The sequence below is a fragment of the Leuresthes tenuis genome, unplaced genomic scaffold, assembly GCF_036924035.1.
Source record: "Leuresthes tenuis unplaced genomic scaffold, fLeuTen1.0.hap1 SCAF_18, whole genome shotgun sequence".
Classification (NCBI taxonomy): Eukaryota; Metazoa; Chordata; class Actinopteri; order Atheriniformes; family Atherinopsidae; genus Leuresthes; species Leuresthes tenuis.
In genome coordinates, this window is record NW_027325372.1 from 19,819,887 (window position 1) to 19,840,844 (window position 20,958).

At 39.7% G+C, this 20,958-nt stretch overlaps 1 protein-coding gene across 2 annotated transcripts in view; it reads right to left on the reverse strand.

Moving 5' to 3' along the window:
* adcy2b (adenylate cyclase 2b (brain)) overlaps nt 1–20,958 on the reverse strand; it is a 53,730-nt gene that overhangs the window by 15,526 nt on the left and 17,246 nt on the right. The window contains exons 4-16 of one of the 2 annotated variants that reach the window (XM_072370291.1): nt 20,796–20,945; nt 17,085–17,233; nt 15,515–15,626; nt 14,293–14,420; nt 12,490–12,648; nt 10,618–10,750; nt 7,360–7,536; nt 7,244–7,284; nt 7,034–7,114; nt 5,365–5,434; nt 4,914–5,011; nt 4,206–4,290; nt 158–295 (exon numbers count right to left, since the gene is read on the reverse strand). In XM_072370291.1, coding sequence (XP_072226392.1) covers nt 158–295; nt 4,206–4,290; nt 4,914–5,011; nt 5,365–5,434; nt 7,034–7,114; nt 7,244–7,284; nt 7,360–7,536; nt 10,618–10,750; nt 12,490–12,648; nt 14,293–14,420; nt 15,515–15,626; nt 17,085–17,233; nt 20,796–20,945 — 1,521 coding nt within the window. Of the gene's footprint in view, nt 1–157; nt 299–4,205; nt 4,291–4,913; nt 5,012–5,364; nt 5,435–7,033; nt 7,115–7,243; nt 7,285–7,359; nt 7,537–10,617; nt 10,751–12,489; nt 12,649–14,292; nt 14,421–15,514; nt 15,627–17,084; nt 17,234–20,795; nt 20,946–20,958 lie in introns of both variants that reach the window. The other variant, XM_072370290.1, reaches the window with a different exon arrangement.

Here is a 20,958-nt window from a genome sequence, read left to right on the forward strand (position 1 = left end):
GTAGAACCTATTGCTGTTTAAAGTAATTTGCTGTCTTTAATAATAAAATAATCAAATACTGTCCACAGTGCTACTGCAGCTGCTATCAGGACAAAGATAGATCCACACTTTTCCCACAACTCCTGCAGGGAAATCCACATTTTAAAAAGCTTCTCACCATATTGAAGACAGCCATCACCAGTATGAGAGCGGTGGTCATCATGGTGAGGACCAGTCGTAGCCAGGGGTTATTGGTGACGATGACGCGAGAAGAAGTCGGGAACCAGGGAAGGAAGCAGAAGGACCCTTTCCCTCTCTGCTGTGGAGGGAAAAAAAAACACAGTCAGGAAGTGGAAGATGAAAGCAAGAGGGAGAGGCAGTGGATAAACCCGATCCATGTCTCTGATAAAACATCTTACAACTCGTAAGGAAAGCATTTAATTGTTTTGCCTCTAGAGATTGAAAATTGCTGCCTTTTGGAGACATTGAGCTCTGCTGTGACTGTTTAATAAAAAAGGGTGGTGGTAATTTGAAAAGTTAAATTTTTGATATATTTGATATCTTTTTCAGTCATGGCACATAATTCTATATGAATTACGTCAAACCCAGAAGTATAGAACATCAGCTCACATATACCGAATCGAAGTTAACTGAAGATGGTTTAAAAAGTTGTTTTTATTTTAATTTAAAAGTTTGAGCTAAACTACCTCCTCTTCCGAACGTGCCCTCCAAGAGATTGTCTCTTCCTGTTCCAGTTCCAAATTATCTTTAAGAGTTTGACAGTTACTTTTCATTTCTCACCCTTCATGCATGTTCACACCCTTATGTTTGTTCACTTTGCAGCATGAGCTCGAAAAGAACTATATGCTCACACTTGGATCGTGTCTTTGGTTTGGTGGCACAAAGGTGCTTACGAAACGAGTAGACACGAAGATGAAGCTTTGCAAAACTAAGAAAAAGCTTTTCCTTATCCCTGATGAACAGTGACAGGATGAAAATGTCATCTTGCTTGAAGACTTGAACATTTTCCAAAACCCGCATTTGATCAGAATAACTGTATAATGAACTCTTTCACAGATGAACAGAGAACATCCTTTAGCAATAATATGCCCCATTAATGAAGGGATCCACGAGTCCAACCAGTCACATGGAGCCACAGCATACACACATACACACACATAGAGAATTTAAGACATGTCTTCTCATTAGTCAATTATTTGCTCTTTAACCAGTGTTAACTGCAGCTGTCAGTGGGAACATATTGAGTGGTAAATGAGTTTGATAGTACGAACTCAAACCTTTTTGTTCCCTCCTTGCGTTCACAATGAAGCGGTGTACAACACTGACATCTGGGTCAGGACAAAACCAAGGTTATTGATAACCCTCCGAGTAATTAAAAGTGACCCACTTACTGCGTGATAATACTTTCTTAAGCAGGAAGGAGGAAATTGGCTCTTAAGGGAGCGATCTTTTATTGATTGACCATAAAATATGTGTGACAGGAGCCTGTGTCAGCATGGGAATAATAACCATCACTCCACTTGTGCTAAGTAAGAAACTATAGCAGTGTATTGGCGAATTAGTTATTGTATGTGGGAAAGTAAAAGAGAGACAGTGGGTTTTTTTCCCAGCATATAATATTCATTTAGAAAGACCATTTCTAACAACACATTAAAAAAAGTTGGGGTAGAGGCACGTTTACCATTGTGTTACATCACCCTTCCTTTTAACTACAAATCTAAAAAGATTTGGGAGTTGCGGCGATACAAATTGATGCAATTTTGCAAAAGGAATCTTTGTCCATTCTACCTACATACAGAATTTCATCTGCTCAACAGTTGGTAGGTGTTGTTATCTTCTTATTCTCCTCTTTATGATGCTCCATACATTTTCAACAGTAGATGGATCTAAACTGCTGGCAGGGCAGTCAAGCAAACCCTGGTGCTGTCAGACAGGATGAGGTTTGGCATCTTCCTGCTGATATAACTGTAGACCTCCCAAGAAAAGAGGTCAGATTGATGGGAGTATTTGTCTCTATATTCCAATATACTCCTCTACATGAATGGTACAGTCGCATATATGCAAACCATCTATGCCATGAACACTGATGCACTGCCATACCATCACCAATGCTGGCTTTTGCAGTTTTTGCTAGAAACAGCCCAGGCGTTTTTTTCTCATCTTTAGCACATAGAACCAGGTGTCCATTTTCCCCAATAGCATTGATTTCCCATGGATTCGTGTGACCACAGAACAGGATTTCTGTCTATCTGAGTTCAGCTTGTACCCAGGGAACTTGGCAGTGTTCCTGTGCAGAGTTGATATATGGCTCCCTCTTTGTGTAAGATAGGTTCAGGTCACATATTTGGATGGAGCAGAAGGTCCTTGCGCGCCCATCTAGTTATATTGATCATGGCAGCGTGATGGGTCCTCATGCAGTGCTGCCAGAGGGCTCAAAGGTCATAAGCCTCCAACAGTTGCTTCTGACTTTGGCCCTAAGGCACTGAAATTTCCCCAAACTCCCTCAGTATTTTCATGTTATCATGTACTGTAAATACTAAAAGACTAAAGTTCTTTACAATTTGAAATGAGAATTTATTTTTTTATTTATTCAATTTGAACTGGTCAAAATTTCTCTAAAAGAGTATGGCCCAAAGTCATGGGTCATGACGCATCATTTCTTGGAAAGACAAAATCTTTGGTGGAAGCTTCTTTTATACCCAATCCTGACACCCTCACCTTCTAACAATAAATCTGCTGACTGTAGACTCTCCCAGAGCACCATTACTTCAATGTTCTAAACACCTTTCTTTGCTTATCTGGAAGTTGGGTTTGCAAATGTTACTAAAACGATAAAACAATAACACATTCCAGGTGACATTTTTGTCACTAAATAAGTCCATTCAGTCATTCAGAGTGAAATCACTGCTTTTGTGAGAAGTATTTTCCTTGAAAACACTTGAACAGATCAAGGTGCTGCTGTGCCAGCAAATTGTCATACAGAAGTGTACAATTTGCACTTGTGTCGGTTTTAATATTAGTTAAAGAAAGTAAGCTTGCCTATCTCAGTGTGCCTTAGCAATACATCATTATGTAAATGTGGAAATTTCTAGTAGCTTTAGTGTTAACATTTAGAAGGACAACCATGTGAGAGATAGTGAAAAGCTTGTAAAGCTAAAATAAACATTCAGGCAAATTCGAAAATATCCGATACGGTTACCACAGCTCAACAAAATGAGAACAGCCTTCCACTTTCAGTACAACAAAGTAGCTTCTAAAATTAAAGCAGAACTTACAGTGATGGCTAAATCATTTGTAAAAGGTCATGGTTTCATCTTGTGATAGCACAAAACTATGATGTGTCCAGAGGGTAAATTTTAACTTGAATCTTGTGAGCTGACAAGCCTAGTGATTTCCACAGTTTCAAGAGAACAAATCTGTAGAATGCATGAAATCATTTATTCATGAGGCACAGTTCAGTTATCTAAATGCAGAGTGTCTGAATTAATAATGTGTGGAGATTTTGTGGCAGATCGAGTGGATATTTATTGCATCCACTGTAAACCTTTAAAATGTCTTCATAAGCGAGAGGTAAAGACATGAAACCTTTGAGTAAATTACTGTCTCAGTATTATATAAAAATAGCAGTAACCAAGAAACAAATATTTGAAAAACGCTTTCAAGATCATAAGTAGAACAAATCACGGCAATGCAAAGGATTGTCAAGATCTCTGTTACTGTGTTGGTATGTTAATAGAGTTGTAGTAAGACTGGTAAAACCCACCAAAAAAGTAAAAATCTGTGACGCACCACAGTGAAATTGTGCATGCACGACAGCTGATGAATTGAGCAATGGGATTTTCATGGAAGAGTGGGTGCAAACCCCCCAACAAAGAACAAAACACTCCTATCTGGCTGTAAACAGAGTGAATAAGCTGTAGTACCTGACAAAAGGTGTTGAAATTAAGGTTTTAAAAAGGGGTCTTTCAAAGTACTTTTTATGCTTTGGGCATCTTTCTTTCTTTTCAAACTTTAAAAAAAGAAAAAAAAAAGAAAAAGTATTCTTTAACTTTATGCAAATGTTAGTCTTCTTTATATAAACTCAGATATTTACACAAGCTTACATTTACATGAAAGGTGCCCAAGTGTTTGTATGCCACTATAAGTGCTATGTGGGGTAAGGTTTGCAGGTGTGGGATTTCATTGGTAAATCCACTCAAACTCACCAGAATGTGGCCAGCGAAGCAAAGGAGCAGGATCAAAGCCAGCAACAAGAATGTCAAGCCAAAGGAGATCCCCAGTACAGCAGTTCTGCAACACACACACATTATCCCAACACTCTTGGCATCTCTAAGTCCTCTGCAGTGCCATCCAGGGCCAACAAGCCTTGAAGACTGTATTGTATTCAATCTCAGACCTGCAAATTCTTTACTCTAAGCAATCATAACAGAGCATTTTGTACAGAGGCTTTAAAACAAAGTTTTCTCATGTATCAATTTCTCTTAAGCAAAACACTATCTCACTGATTTAACGTAGCCTGCCATAAAACAGATGATGTAATGTCTACATGTGCAGAGCAATGTAGCAAAGAACAGCACATAAAAGAGAAGTGAACTAACAAAAATCAATGACTCTCAGACGCTGAATTACACCTTTGGCTCTGAGAAGTAGTAAATTAGCATGATCATGAATTTCTCTCCTCGCCATTAAAGCGACGCCACACTTTGATTCACTTGATCTATAATCACTAGCAGACATGGTGCCCTTTCATCTTGATAGGCTTTTTCACATTCTGCCTCTTGCTCCCCTGCCCCCTGTTGATGAGACACCTGGCGTCACACGGTTCTTTCACATCTACCCGCTGCCATAGCTGGAGGTTGCTTATGGTGCTGGGACTGTACAGTGCTAACTCCGTGTAAGAGGTGCAGACTTACTTGGGCAAGACGAGAACCTGCACTATGAATATACAGCAGAATATGAGGCAGGCACAGGTGACGTAGTACTTGAAGGCAGGTAAAGTGGTGGATCTGTACTGTTGAGACAAGATGGGTACAGATGCAGTAAGATTAGAGGTAAGTCACACAGAAACAATATAAAAGCATAGTATACATATACACTGACCATGCTCAGTAGGAATACGAACCATACAAAATATTATACTAGAATATATAGTTAAATAAGTATGAAGACTGAAGAATCTATAAATGATGAGTATAACACAAACCTGAAGACAAAGTTTTAGCACAGAATACAAAGTGGAGACCCTGTGCTCTACAGCCTTGTACAGCCTCAGTAATGACTTCTTTACCACGATACATACATTAATTCATTGATTTGTTTCCCTAATGAACAATGGGGGCTGCTGTTTTGTATGCATTCGCCTACCTCTTTCTCCAGAGCTTTGTTGTGAAAGAACAATGAGATTCTCTGGATGTCCTCAGACTTCAGCCACTGTCTGGAGACACAAGTGAAACAGACAGTGCACAGGGCCAGAAGTCAATCCCCATGATAGCTTATTGCCTGCTGTGATAGTGCAGGTGACATTGCTTTCACGTTGCCTGAGTGTGTGTGTGTGGGTGTGCGTGTGTGTGTGTGTGTGTAATTGTGGCAAAATCCTGCCTGTGAGACATCTACTGTTGTGAGAGCTACCACTAAAGGTGGTTTCAAATTCTTTGGGATTGGGAAAGGTTTGTTGTGCCACTCAAGTCGTTCCAGCTCCTTTTTGCTCTGAGGCACAGTTAATTTTGAGGATGACCAATGTATGATAATAACACTAACCAAAGTAATATGTACAGTATAATCACGGCCAACAAAGTTCACAAATGTGGAAATTATTCAATGATTTGTCATGGTGTGCCCTACTGCACCTCGTGTTAATCTACGGTTGGAGTGTGAAGAATGCAGATTTTTGCTTTCATTGCTTGTAAAATATGCATTTTCATGATGTGCAACACATTTCATGAAATTGTATAACCCTCAGTGAGTTGAGCCAGGGAGCTGTTTCATGTTTCAATAATTAGTTTGATGTGCTCTTTTGTTCTTTTTACTGCTGTGTGGTATTCAGAGTGAACACATTGTAACGAGTCCCATTCCAGCAGTTATCACCCCTAAAAACTCATCTGTGTTCACTGAAATGGTTTTTTCTCGTGAAATGAACTCCCATGGCCTAAAAAAAATGGCTAAGACTGTGACTTTGTGAGGCGTTTTCCCTCATTCACTGAATGGGATTAGCAGATTAGTGAATATGCTAATCTGCTAATCCCGCCCATATCCCTGCCCACGAGCACATGGCGATGGCCTTCCCTATTTACCCTGAAATTATCTATGATTTAGCTTCCCTCAAGAAGTGGAAGCTAAATTATATGAAGTTACATGCAGGTGAAACAGCTATCAGAACAGCTGCAAGCATCTGTGGCTATGCCAGTTGCCGCTGAGCAGCTACTGCTGGTGGTGAGCAGAGTATTTCTAATATTTTTGAAAGTAGTAGAAGGTGAATACATTACTGTTCTGATATCTCACTTGAAGTCAGCCTCACTTAAGTATGTTTGTGTTTAAAATTGCTGCTGTGGCAGTTACGAATGCTGGCGTCTGCAAAAGCAGCCAGAAAACTTCCTCTCATGGTTTGCCCAAGCTTCTTGTTTAATTAGTTTGTCCCTGATGCATGCATGTATATTAGCTGTAGAGCCCCACCCTGCAAGCAGTCAAGCCTGGTTCCTCCAACGTTCTACATGGAACATAAAGACTGTTTGACCTTGGTTGAGCTTCACAAATGAATGAATATAAGCTGTATTTATTTTAAATGCATCATCATATCTATAAAGCAAACGGTCTTAGGCCCACATCTATCTGTCACTTCTGTCAAGTTTAGTTTTTAGAACAGAAGTTTTTTAGAACAGAAGTTTAGTTTTCTTAAATGGGGGATTCTTTTTATTAGTCAATTCATAAAGGAGTTGACTTGGGGGCTCTTTCCTGCCGTAACCAGAGGTGACTGTCAGAGATGTGTGACTGTGGAGATGAATGAAGAACTGGGATGTGAAGTAGACATTATACTTACTTTTGTGAGTTGATGCCATCGATGGTGCGAATCATTCGTTCATTGAGTTCTTCCTCAAACCTCCTCCTCTGAGATTTGGATCTTAGATCAAAGGGAGAGGAAAGTGCATTTTGTAACAGACAAAAAATTAAACTGCGCATGTACACATAAAAAAACCATTTCAAATTAAAGTAGTACACGTGTAATTGTCATAAACGCTCTCTTACTCACCTTTCTCTTCTTTGAAAGTGGTACTGACCCATTGGAACATCCTGGAGGAGGAAGCAGACCATAAATGAACTTTAATATAACTAGTGAGACCTTTGACAGACACAAAGATCACTTACAGTAGTGTTGATCTTTCCATTATCTGCAGTCATGCTGTCTCGATGGTGGAGATTGGCGAATGGTTTGGCAGCTCCCCAGGACTCCAGATACCGCGTCATCCTGACAGACGCCCTCATCTTTCCACCATCCAGAGAAGATCGTGAGCGCACACTTAACAATGGACTGTGCCTCTCGGTCTGGGGAGATCACAGGTAATTAGCAGGCGATCCCCAACATTTTGTATGGATTTTGTTGAGAGATGAGCTGGAACAAGTCTGATTAGCACCAACTTAATCTAGAAGCTTACAAGATTTAAAGGATGTGCTGCTAATGTCTTGGTGCCAGATACCAAAGGACGCCACCAGAGATCATGAAGTCTAGACCAGTCCAGCACCAGCAACATAACTGGCATGGTGGTCAATGTTGTCGGTCATGAGTCTAAAATATATTTGCTCACAGTCTGTCATACATTACTAAAGTTTTGGGAACACATTAAGCAGCTGAAATGTTATGGCTTTCAAAATATAGGCAAAAGTAAAAAACAAAAAGCAACAGTAAAAGTTAGGGGACTGCTGACAACTGCTACAGTGTAAACCTGATTTGAAGCCATTCTGTGTGCTCAAACTCTGGACCCTTTTGGAACAATGGTCACTTCACAGCTTCTGACATCTTTGACCGTCCTGTCCAACATTTTTAGTCGAGAATGACGCAGCTCTCCTCTTGTTTTGAGAGTTTTTGTCTTAAACAGAGAACTCCTCTCCAGTGCTGACAGAAATGCAGAGAATCTTTGAAGATGACAAGTGGTGGACCTCTGGTGATTCATTCTAATTGCTCGTAGAGACAGACATTGTGATTGAGCAAACATGGCACACATGCCTGTAAGAGCAGAAACAGACACAGTCCGTGCTGGCTGTGGTTATTTCCAGCTCTGACAGTGACAGTCAATGACAGTGACTATGACAGTAGAGCAGACACCTTCTGTGATCTAGGCTCCATATTTGGCTTTGATTCATTCAGGGCTTCTTGCAAATGTCAGAAGGCACCTGCAGCCTTTTTTTTCCCCCAGTTTCTGATAGGATAACAAAAAGCTATCTTTGGTGCAATTAGTGGAAATTACAGTAGTACATTGTCATATTCTGCTGAGACACTCCTATGTGAACATTATGTTATGTTGTAGAGGAAGAAAGGTTACTACGGTTTGATTACATAGAGATTAGGTCCCATTCATGCAAAAAGCAGCAGAATGAATCTGGGTAACAGTACCTGTTGAAAATACATCATGTTCATGTTTGTTGGACCGAAGATCTCAGAACAGATAAACAGCAGACAGACAAAGGCAACAAGACATGCTTCATCACTCACATCGACAATTTAAATGATCCCAATGGAAACTGAAAAGATTATTTTCCCATACGATAAAGTTAGATATTGATTCATCTATATGTTCTTGTAGCAAAATCCATCTGGAGGATCTACAGAAGATAAACAAAGGTCAGCTAAAGGAGAACGATGGAAAGTCTTGCCGCTTGTAATTAGGGGAGAGGGTGGATCTAGTCCAAATTATGGAGGGATTAATGGGACTATTGAACATAGTTTCTCAGTTGCCAAGCCAAACAATCCAAGCACAGTCTGGATGCCAGGAGCATTATTTTAGATAGAGATGTTCTCAGCAGACAGTTCGCAGAAGAGGCAGATCCCTTAAATGCCCTTAATCAGCCCCTAATGTTCTGGTTTGTCAGGAGGAGCTGCACAGTGTCTCTCACTGTGCCTCAAGCAGAGAGAGGTGCCTTCAACATAATCTTCTCTGAGTAGAGAGTGTGATTGAATACCTACTGAAAAATTGGTACACCTTATTATTTTCCTGTAGCTCACATTGTCAATATTGATTAGCAGTCCAGTGTGTCCAAGAGAGGGTGAAAAGTAGATGATTTGTGAGTGTGTGTGTTTGTGTGCGAGCGTGCCTGACCTTGACCAGCAGGTCCAAATGTTTGGAGGGCTCTTTTGTTCATAATGCTGAAAACAACAGACCCTAATGTTTTTCCACCATACCTCATTATATGTAATACATATAAATGACCTTCAACAAACGTATCAACGAATATTAGCATGCTAACACTAAAATAAGATGTAATCATTGCCAGAAACCATTATTTTAGCATTATCATTGTGAGTTGTGGCTTTAGTATTTGGCTCCAAGCTGCGTTAAAGTGTCACCGCCATTGCCACTCTCTTGCACTCTGCTTGAAAATGCTGCACTGCAATTATATAAAAAAAGCCATGACTCTACATTGTATTTGGCATTTGCCGCTGTCGGACTTTTGCCAATTTTTGTTTATCAGCGACAAGGCGTTTAAAGCAAAATTCAGCCCGAAGACTTTCGGCCTTAACATCATCCACACTCATGCAAATTAATATTTGGATTTATTTCTTCTCTGTTTTCACTTTGACTCAATATCAAAGACAATCATTTTCTCATGTTTAAGTTTTGCATATGATAATGTAGCTTATATTAGTTCAATAAATAAGCTGGTATATTTGGCTGCAGTTATTAACTTCTTGATCCTAAGTTTCTTTTTTTCATGTAGGCACATTATAAAAAAATTGTCATTGTACAAAAAAGCCATGAGAAGGTAAATGGGTATGAAACGAGAACTGTGTAATTATAACCAACAACAGAGAAAAAAAAACATTTTCACACTATGTACTATGAGCAAAGATTCACAAAAAGGGTGAATGATGTCTTAAAAAAATATTATTTTTAAGAACCTTCTTATATTTGACAGTTTAACAGTGGGGCGGCCCTGAGCCCTCATGCTTTTAAAGAGCTCATGAGCACAAAAAATAGGCCTTGTCTTGTTAAAGTGTTTATTTATCTTCAGAGTTTTCCTCAAACCTATGATGGAACTCCACAGATGCTTCCAGACTGGAAAATAATGTCTGTAAAGTGATGTGAGGGCTTTAAAATTCATAGATGGAAAATAAATATGAATTATAACTTCTAGTAGGACACAATTTATTGGACAATATTAGATGATGGGATTAAAAGACTACAGTACATCCCTTGTTTCAGATGTAATAGATCTACTGTTTCAAAATGTTCCCTCCTGGCAGAAGATCATACTTACATATCGTGGTTAATATCATGTTTTTTACATTTATTTTTTACAGAAACTTTTCCAGTGTATTTGGAAAACTTACAGTTGAATAATATGAAGAAAATGCATAAAACCGTGCTTTCTGTCTGAGTGTGCATGAACATGAAGGGGGCGGCATCTAACCTTGGGATTGATGACCAAGTAGGTGACCACATTATGCTCTTTCAGGTAGGAATCTCTGCTCTGTCCGTCTCCAGGCTCCACCTTGTATGAACCTTTCAAATGCTCCAGCGTCACCGAAGAGATGTGGACCCTCCTGTAGACAAGTAAGTGGACAGATAATGAGAGGTGAAGTGCGTGCGTCATTGTGCCATTGACAGCTCTATCAAACGTATCATTTGCTTTCCAGCTGTCGAGCCACTCTGGCCAGCAATTCTCCCTTTTCATCTATATTTGTTACCCTACAAACAGAGGTGGAAGAAGATGGAAATATGTTTTTTTGTCCCCCTCTTTTAAAAAAAAAATATACATATTTTCAGACACCTCTCAGCGGGCGTAGCGGCACACAAACCATTAGCAGCCCAGTGAGACAACAGTGTAGCACTGGAGAGCTTATTTTCAGAGCAGCATATACACCTACCCACCGGCCAATTTTCCCAAGCTTGTTACAGTGCCAGGTTGGCAGAAGTAATGGCCACATAACAAATGCAGAGCTGCTTGGTCAAACGAGGTAGCTATAATTTACTAGAATCTATATAATAGGTAGAATTAGAACAGACTTGCCTCGTGTTCCAATCCCTTCGGATAATGAGTGCATATCCTGATGTGAAACCTTTTTGTAATTGGGCGAGGAAGAGGGAAGATGCATTTTGACCAACAGCACCCAGAATTGAAAGGACTCAGGGCTCTGTTACATTTCCACTGAGGTCTAAAGTTCAGGGTAGTTTAGACAAACTAAGTCTGCTGAAGTGTGTTGCTCCACCCCATCAGTGTTTGCCAGAATCTCGGCCCTGCCACTCGAGGCCACACAGTTAAACCAAGAAATGCACCTCAGTTGCCATTGTTACACATCAATATGGAGTTTTTGTGTTTCTACTTGTGCTTAAGAATAAAGATGAATGTTTTATTGCTTTAAATCACATCTCTGTTATCACGACTGCTGCTGCCTTGGGGTTAAGTGCAACGTGCAATCAAGGAGGTGCGCTTCACCGGTTTTAACTCAAAATCTGTCCTGTTATGCAATTCTATGGGCTTTTGGGTGTTTTTATTTGAGTACTGGAGCATAACTGCTGTGAGAAGACCAGAGATTACCATTTCATTGCTCAAATCTTACTGCTCTCATGTAAAATTGGAGCAATCTCCCATTATGGCCCTCGCCCGACCACCGCAGCTCGCACTGTTCGCTGTACTTCCACAGCCGGCCTCCACTCTGCAGTAAAATCCCAAGGAAGCACGTGTCAGCTCCATTCACATAAATTACACATTTCTATTGTGTTTTAAATGTTTTTATCTGAGCTTTGGAACATAACCACAATAAAAAATAATTAGACATGAATGTTTTATGTGTCTGATTTAAGTGCTTTCTTAATTAAATCTGAGCTCTGTATCCTCATTCATTCTGGAGCTCACAAATTGAATGTCTGAGTTTGAACGTTGTGTTTACAGACAGTAATAACTATTCCTGCAGTACAACTTACAGTTAACAAATTTTATGAACTACAGTGGATATTAAAGCAAGGATGACTGAGGCCGAAAGGTGGAAATAAAACACTGGGAATGCTTGACCAATCACAAATGTCCATCTCTGCAAGCTACACACCAAAGGTTCAGGGTAGCCTCAAAATCACTACCTCCATATGAGGGCAATTTTTGTGGCCTTAAACTAAAGCTCCCACAGAGCTCTTTTTTTGTCCATGGTTCCTATGGCTGAAACTGCAGGGATCAAGGAAAGGACCCCCTAAAACCCTGGTGCAGACTGTATAAGAGCGCAGCGATTATAGAGAAGTGCTACTTTGAAAGTGCTGCACTCTGAAGTATTTTGTATTAATATCTTACCCTGGCACTCCTCCTGCCTCCATGTGATTGGCTAGCGTTACATCATGTGACCATACATCATACTGCCACTTGCGGAGGCCAATAACACCACAGAGGACATTTCCAGAATGAACACCAACACGCATGTTGATATCTACTCCAGTGGCATCTCGAACCTTTCTGTGGAGAGAACAGAGCGAATGAGAGGAGCTGGAGAGGAAGTGCTTATCAGCTTCCTAGAGTTGAATACCTGTTGCAAAGTTTAGCACAAAAGAGTAGAGGCATCAGGGGCCTTATACACCAACACGATAACTGGCCTTCAGGCAGGTCTGAAGCGGCAGTAAACGTTTGCCTCTCTTGTATTTTTAGTGTGTGCGCTGGTTCTAACTTTAGACTTTCATTGACACCTTTTTCAGCCAGTCCAACATGTAGAATTGGAAACACTTCGGTGAGAATGATCACTCTCATTGGCTTTTCAGCAAAGGGAACGAGTGCAGGCGAAGGTCAACTGCAGCTATGACAGAAATCTAATAGGTAACCTGAGCATCATGTCTGAAGGCAGTAAGTGGCAGCATTTTGAATATAAAAAGTATGCTGACTGAATAAATTTAGCAAACGCATAGCAAATTGTACCTTACCAAAAAGTTTGTTTTATTTATCCATCTATTTATGTATTCTCTTAGTGTTTAATGGATGAATAATGTATCTGACACCACCCACTTCTGCACTGGGGGACCTACGTATTCACAGTTGTGGATTGTATGTGCTGGCCAGCAGCTGGAAGTAGTGTGTGCTATTTTGACCAGATGGTGGTAACAGAGGAGGACCCACCTGGGCTCTTACTGCTGCTGCTGGTTCTAAACATTGGTTTGGTGTATAAGAACCCTAAGGCTTTTGTTAGCTTAGTTTCAAATGAAAGCAGGTGGAAACAGCTAGGCTAGTTCTACTGGTGCGTTCAATTTGATCTCGGAAGCTGGAATTTATGACAATAAACTGAAACGACCCATAAAGTCGCATTTCTGATGTTGAGCGTCAGAGGACTCTCACCAGCCCCACGACATGGCTGCTCCATGTTGAAAAGTAGATATAGTTGCAGTAATTAACTGTTTGTTAGCACCTATGAGTTTGGTTGCTCAATCAATTGCACATTCCAACCTTTATCAATGAATAAAGTGCTGCTGTTTTGCTATGTGCAATATCATTTCTAATGCAATACGATCAGCTTGCAATGAGAAAATTTGTTGTTGTTTTTTTACTTCCAGCTGGAACACGGCTGACTCGGGTATGACATCATTCCCAGCTAACAGTTTCAACTAACAGTTTCAACTAACAGTTTCGATGCAAATGGAACGCAGCACATAAAAGGCTGTAAACACTTATCAAGACAAAACACTGTGTGCTTCATCCACAGTTTAAGTGTAGTTGGTTAGAAAATCCTTTAAAAACAACCAGAGTGAAATCCAGACTTCATAATGTCAGCGGTGAACCACACCGGAAGGTATCTTTAACTTGATTATTGTAAAAGGCCAGTGCTTTCAAGCCAACATATTGGTCTGTTAAACTAATATGTGTGTCATGCATGAGCGAGAGAAAAACAGCAAAGGAGGGAAGGGGGTAAAGCTAAACAACAATATTAATTTGTTTGAACTGTATGTTGGTTCAGTTTGGTGGCTTATCATATTGAATTCACATTGTGTTTACTCTAGAGTTTAAACAGAGCTGGAATCCATTCTGGCATTCCTTCTGCTCAATCTGTTTAACAGGCGTGTTTGTTTGTGTTTGTGTGTGAGAGGGTGAAAGGCAGGGAGGGCTGTGGTATTTTACTTGATGGCCTCACACATATCCAGGCCCATCTTCACGCAGTTCCTGGCGTGGTGAGGCAACGACTCAGGCAGACCAGACACACAGTAATAACAGTCTCCCAGGATCTTGATTCGCATACACTCGTTTTCCTTCAAGAGACAGCCAAAGAGAGAGAAGTAAAGAGCATCCATCAACAAACCTTTAATCAAATATCATTTCTAATATTTTATGTACTCTTACAAAAAGAAGCACATCCATCAAGCCCAAAATCACATACCCACACATGAACACACAACACATTAGCTCTTATTCCACATGTGGGATGAGTAACAGCTCATCGTTGGACTCGGTTTATGCAACGGCAGCTTCAGGAAGACAGAGTTATTGGACATAAAGCTCAGTGGGCTTGACTCAACTGTTGAGACCCACATAGCTGAGCACCCATGAGACCGTGAGATATACTCTGAAAAGCCCACACAAGCACAATGATGCAGCAGGAGGGCTGACAGAGGACTCAGGAAGGAGGAAAAAAGATATTTTGACACAGTGTTTCATCTGATTGACAATACAAGCCAGACATGGTTCTCTTGTCTCGGTTGTTTCATAATTAACCAAATGGAATGATGTGAACTGATCTAGACTTCAGATCAAATTAGCTGAGAACATTTTGTGAGAGCCAAGACTAATTGTTTAAGTCTAAAAAAAAATCCATTATTATTCCATTAAATCTAAATGAATTCTTGATTAAAATACCATACTGGGCTTCCATTTGATTTATTGAGGCTTTAAAAATTAAGGGAAATATGGCATAAATCATATATGGTTTTAAGGGTCTGTAATGGCCTCACAAGAGGCCAAGTTTTTGAAATTTACACTTGAAGAAAAAAAAAAAAAGAGGAGGAGCATAAGGTCACTTATATGCCATTATCTTCTCGATGAATTTTTAATCTTTCATTGAAAAAGCACCTGATGGTGATGCAGCATTGAACTAGTTCACGATGAAATGTACTTCTTGTACTTTCTCTGCCTCATTCAAACACTATGTAGAGGTACCCGACACCATAGAGTGTAAAGTAAGTTGGCATTTAGTTAAAAAGACACCAGAGTTAATTAACATTCATTGACTGGAAAAGAGAAAAAATGAACCCATGTTTCATATCCTGTCACTCAATTTCTCATAGTTTCAGCCTTAAACATGCAGCATCTAATATATGTTAATGAAATTTGGCTTTTCTTGAGCTACCTTTGCAATCTGGTCAAATTTGCCAAAAAGTTCATTCAGCATGTGCACAAGTTCCCCTGGAGAGCAGTCACTGGCCAGCCTGGTGAAGCCCACAATGTCAGCGTAGAGAATGCTGCAGAGATTCGTAACAAAAAACTCTTTTAATATCACATTCCTAAAAATTACATTTATTCATGAGTTGTGGCACACGTGTGAGATGTTTTTTTTCCATTCTTTGAGGCAATGTTATATGTTTATGCGGATATTGAGCTATATAGTGATTCTAGCCCACGTGGTGTGTTCTCTAACTATTCATTCATCAGACAAGACTCCATTTAGATGTTTAGGTTGATACACATTTTGCAACATCATCATGGAGGAATTCAACTGGTCAGGAAAACTGTAGCTGCTTTAAGGAAAAAGGGTAGTCACGCCGAATAGGATTAGACTTAAGTTTTATTCATTTACAGTTTGTGTGGCACTGTCCTCAGAAAAAAGGGGCAAAATTGAGGGCAAATTCCCTGCTCTTAGCAAAGTACAATAAACTTTGCTGAAGTCTCATCTTCAGCAAACATTAAAAAACGTCTGTGTTATGAGATACAATTCAGCAGCATGACAAACTATATCCTCCACAACAACTTTAGAGTTTAATATGGTGCATTAAAACAAACACAACATTTTTGGAAGAGAGCTACATTTTTGAAAATCGCAAAATGTAGCCATGTTTCAGCTAAATATGTGAAAATTGGAAGGCAATTTATATGCATTGTGCTTTCACCTGAGGCCACGGCATTTGACAAGACAGTTGAGCGCCCGCAAATAAATACAATTTCCCAGAGAGTAGAACTGGCACGGTCTCCCACCACAGCAATTATTGAAAAACAGCCAGAAAACTGATAGTGAAGGCAGTCGCTGTTTGGCTCTCTACGAACCACATAGCCACCTGTCCTTGGTTGTCTTTTATTTGTTCTGGAAAGATTGTCCTCCTCTCCCCTGTCACCATGAGCTAGACCATGTGAGAATTTGTTATTAGTGGAAGGATAATAGGCAGATCAACATGAGGACACTCAGCATTCACCCCCATTCACACAGCTGAGGCTGGTGTTGGACAGTGATGCTGTCTCTGTTGTTCCAGGATGATGTAAGACTGCTTTTGGTGGGGCTCTTTTAGTAAGCCAAGCCTTGAGCACCCCATGCTATTACTATGCACCTTTGCAGCATAGAGAAGGATATCATTTAGAGCCGAGGAGAAAGGCTCATCTTTATTTGGAGTAAAATCAAGGTGGGTGAATCAGAATTGAATTTCACCATGGCAATGAAAAGAAACAGAGTAAGAAGATGATATGTAGAGAAGATAGTGAAAAAGAAGATGAGAAGAGGAGAGGTAATGAAATAAAGAGACAAGGCAGGGAATGAACACAGAAATCCAAATTTAAGAGCAGGTAGAGAGGGTTGGGCAAAACAAGACGAGAAATAAGCAGTGATGAGGGGGAGGCCAGTAAAGGCACAGGAGCAATCAAGCACTGAGATGAGAGCAGAAAATAATAACCTTTATTATGTGGAGGCACAGATAAAGGAGAGAGAACTTTACCTGACATTGGTGTGTCGCTGCACATAAAGGTTGTGAAAGTTGTTGGTGCTTTCAGTTCGACCAAAGTTGGGTCCCTGCAGCCTCTGGATGATTTCGGCTTTCATCACCCTGGCTATGTGAGCAGGCAGTAGAGACAGCAGTAAACGCTCCTATAGACAGAGAAAGGGGAGGATGAGATCAAAGTGGGGCAGTAATTTGATTAACATCTTAACAGGGAATAACATTTCTTGAGTCATTTCTTGTGGAGTAGCTCAGGTGGGGGCCATGTTATTTTGGAAGTTTGCCTGAATATGATTGTATTTATGTGTGTGTCTTAAGTAACTACCAACAAATAAAATATAATTACACCTGTGTCATTTTGCTGCCTATATCTGTAGATATGAAAGTAGAGCTATTTCACTGAGTTACCTTAACTGGCCATGTAGCATCACTCTTTGTTCTAATTCTATTTAAAAGGAAAAAAGGCTGTACTGGGCCAGTTCAGTGCATGATTTGCAATGATATTATACCTAAAATAGGAAATAGTATCAGCTGTCTGTAGCCGAACCGCAGATGAGGAAAATCAAGTATGTGAGAATAAAAGCGCTGGTCAAATATTTTTCTGTTGGGTGTATGCTAGTGTGAGCTCTGAGGCTAGGTGTTCTATGTGTTCTCATAAAGTTTGAATAGTTGTTGAAAGCGGTAGAACTGACCTAAAACTAACTGACCTCAAAACTGACCTCAAAACCTAGGGTTGGACTAAAATTGAGCGACATTTTGAAAGTATGTTCTGAAGTGGGGAAAGAGGAAATCCTCTGGGTGTGGACTTGAGCTTTGTAACTTTGCAGAGCTTTTACGTTCCCAAAAAGCTAAATAACAACATCCAAATTATTATTATAGATGTAAGTTCTCCACCGAGAAATTACAAACAGTTCAAACAATTTCGGAGGATTTGTAAACTGAGATACGTAATTCAACAACTTTCATATAATGTCATAGACACCCAAAGCTTTACACGGGAAGTGTTTGATACGGAGTACTACATTTACCCTCCTTCTGTGTTTCATTCTCTGCTATTATCTTTTTTCACTGCTAATATTTTAGCACCTAAAAATAGCTCTGTTGTTACATCTCTTTAATGATGGCTTATCTGGGGTTAATTCATCAGGAAGTGCTGAAAGCCAGTGTCAAGCACAGAAGAGCAATGACTGCCTATGACTCTGCACTTGGATCTTTCATTTTCATCAGGTAATTGAGGTGAAAATTAAAAGACATATGATTTATTTCCTAGTTTAACCATTGATTCTTCCTGCCGTTAAACCCCTTTTATAGGGAAGAAAAAAGCTAGTTGTTTTTAGTCAAATGTGGCAGCGAGACAAACTGTACTCAGTAATTCTGGTTAGTGGCAATGAAATGGTTAGTGGCAACTAAATCGTCTGCAATGGATTTCTCCCTGTATGATTTTGTAGGATACATTATTGTTACGCAAAAGCGACTATACAAAGAAGGCCATTGCTGTTTGAATAAGACACTGCCTGTTGCTGGTGATATTTTAGAAAGTGGACATATGCTCGACTGGGAAGTTACGCCAGAGCTGCACTGGAAATGTCATGATATTGTACAGTATGCTCAGTTATGAGAAAATGAAAACCAGAGATGCAAGATCCATCATCCACAGCTGTTGTGTAACCATGTGAGTTTTTGCTTTAATTTAGCACCAAACACATCAGAGAGTTGTTTGTGGGTAATTTTGGAGTGCGTGTGCGAGAGTGTGGGCATGCATGTGGGTGTATGTGTGCATGTTACAGAGTGAACAGCTGCCTGAGGGGGTGTGACTCATAAATGCGGCTCACAGTAAAGAGGGTCATTACATTGTTCGCACACCATGGGCTCATTTCCTAAAACACAGCAGCAAATTAAGTCCAGAGAGGGGTTCTGGGTGGAGGTGCACTGGAAATAGAAACACACACAATCCACTCTTATTTACTTATTCAGCACTGAAACAGTTTGAACAGTATGGGCACTCTCAAGGAGTATAATAGGCTATAGAGGTGTTAATTAACCGTGTGTTTGATTAATGAGCTAATGTGATCTGGATTCTGCTGTTGAATAACATCTGGCATAGTTAAGTTATGCACTGGTATTTGTGTGCATCTTCACCTGATATAACACACTTTTACAGAGATACCAAAGAGCATAATATGGTGTGTTAAACTGATTGCAGCACAAGTCAAAAGTTTGGACATAAGTTTGCAGTAATTTTGAATGAATGCTGCATCAGTCATCTAAATCATTTCCATCATATGAAAAAAAGCTAAAATACATTGTTAATCATTCTTAATCCAGTCGGGTGTTTGTAATGTTAACCAAAACCATGCATTTAAAAACAAAAAGTGTGCATTTCAGCAATGGGAAAGTATAATGATTATATATATATATATATATATAGTCATATAAATTAATTAGCTAGCCCATCAATTATTTGTGTTATTTTATATGCCATTTCCCTGGTTGGAAATTATGCCTAATGTCAGGACAAAGACGCTAATGTCAAGCAAATGTCACTGCAAAATGTCACTTAAGACATGACTGACCTACCAACTTCTCTTCCCTGACATAAATGAGAAGTGAAATATTTAGATAACAAAACAGAAGATGTTTTGAATTGAATTCAGGCTAATATCAACCATGTATGACAGCGATAATAGATAACAAGAAGGGGCTTTAGTCAAGGTTCCAGCTTTGGTAGGCTTTACTGTTGAGCTTCGTGCTGATAGCTAATGTCAGGAACGACAATGCTTTAGTAATGTTTTGCTGAAACATTTAACAGTTACAAACTGTCAGAAAGCTCAGCGTGGACATATCAGCTTCTTAGCAGAATGTGAGGGACTGCTAACCAACTACTCAGACAGTTGGTGAAGAATATCATCAACGCTATTGATGGCAAGGTCAATACTAGCTAGTTAGCTAATAAAAAGCAAATGATTTTTACAAATCACTGTTACACTTATTGTGTTGTTAATATTGTACTTTACATCTTCATGTATTGAATTTGACCACACCATTAAAATTCTGGCAAACATACTTATTATACTGGAAGTATCTGACATGAAACATGGTTAATTTGTTACTATTTCAGTTTATAATGATATCTAACATAAACTTACTAACATTTGTTTACGTGCACTTAAACAACGTGCACTTTAGTAGTTCACACAGGGAAATAAATAGTTAGCATAATAACCACATAACTGAAGTCAGAGAAACAGTTGACTACACAGCTAAAGTCACTTTATCAAGTTTGGATTAAGGTAACTCATATTGTACCTCTGAAATGTGTGTTTTGCAATTTTTGAGTTGCTTCATTCCTCTACAGTTTCACATCAGATAGTGATACTGGCGCTGGATGCAAAGTCAGGGGATTACGAAAACATGAGAAAATATCAGTGTCTGAACCAAATTAAATATCAGTCCATCCAACTGTTAAAACATTTCACTCATCACAGTGCTACATAAAAACTTTGGAAACTGTGAAAGTCAGTGCTAAATCTCACTGTATTCCATCCAGTAGTTGAGAGATGGAGTATATTTCTTACTTCAGCCTGGACCTAAAAGCTTTGCAAGACAAATTAGGATTCAACATAACAAAAACAACTTCTAGCATTCACTTGCCACAACCATTCTCAGCAATCATATGAGACAGTCATTATACCTGGTTGCCGGACTCTGTACCTGTTGGTGTTTCTCAAACTCAAGTTTAATGGGGGACTTGATGCAGTTGCAGGTGTCTTGATAGGTCTGTTTGAGAGCCAGGTCCATCAGATGCTTGTGATACGCTCCGGCCAGGTTACCGCAGGTGAAGATGATCACATTGGCCAAGATCTGCCAAACAAAC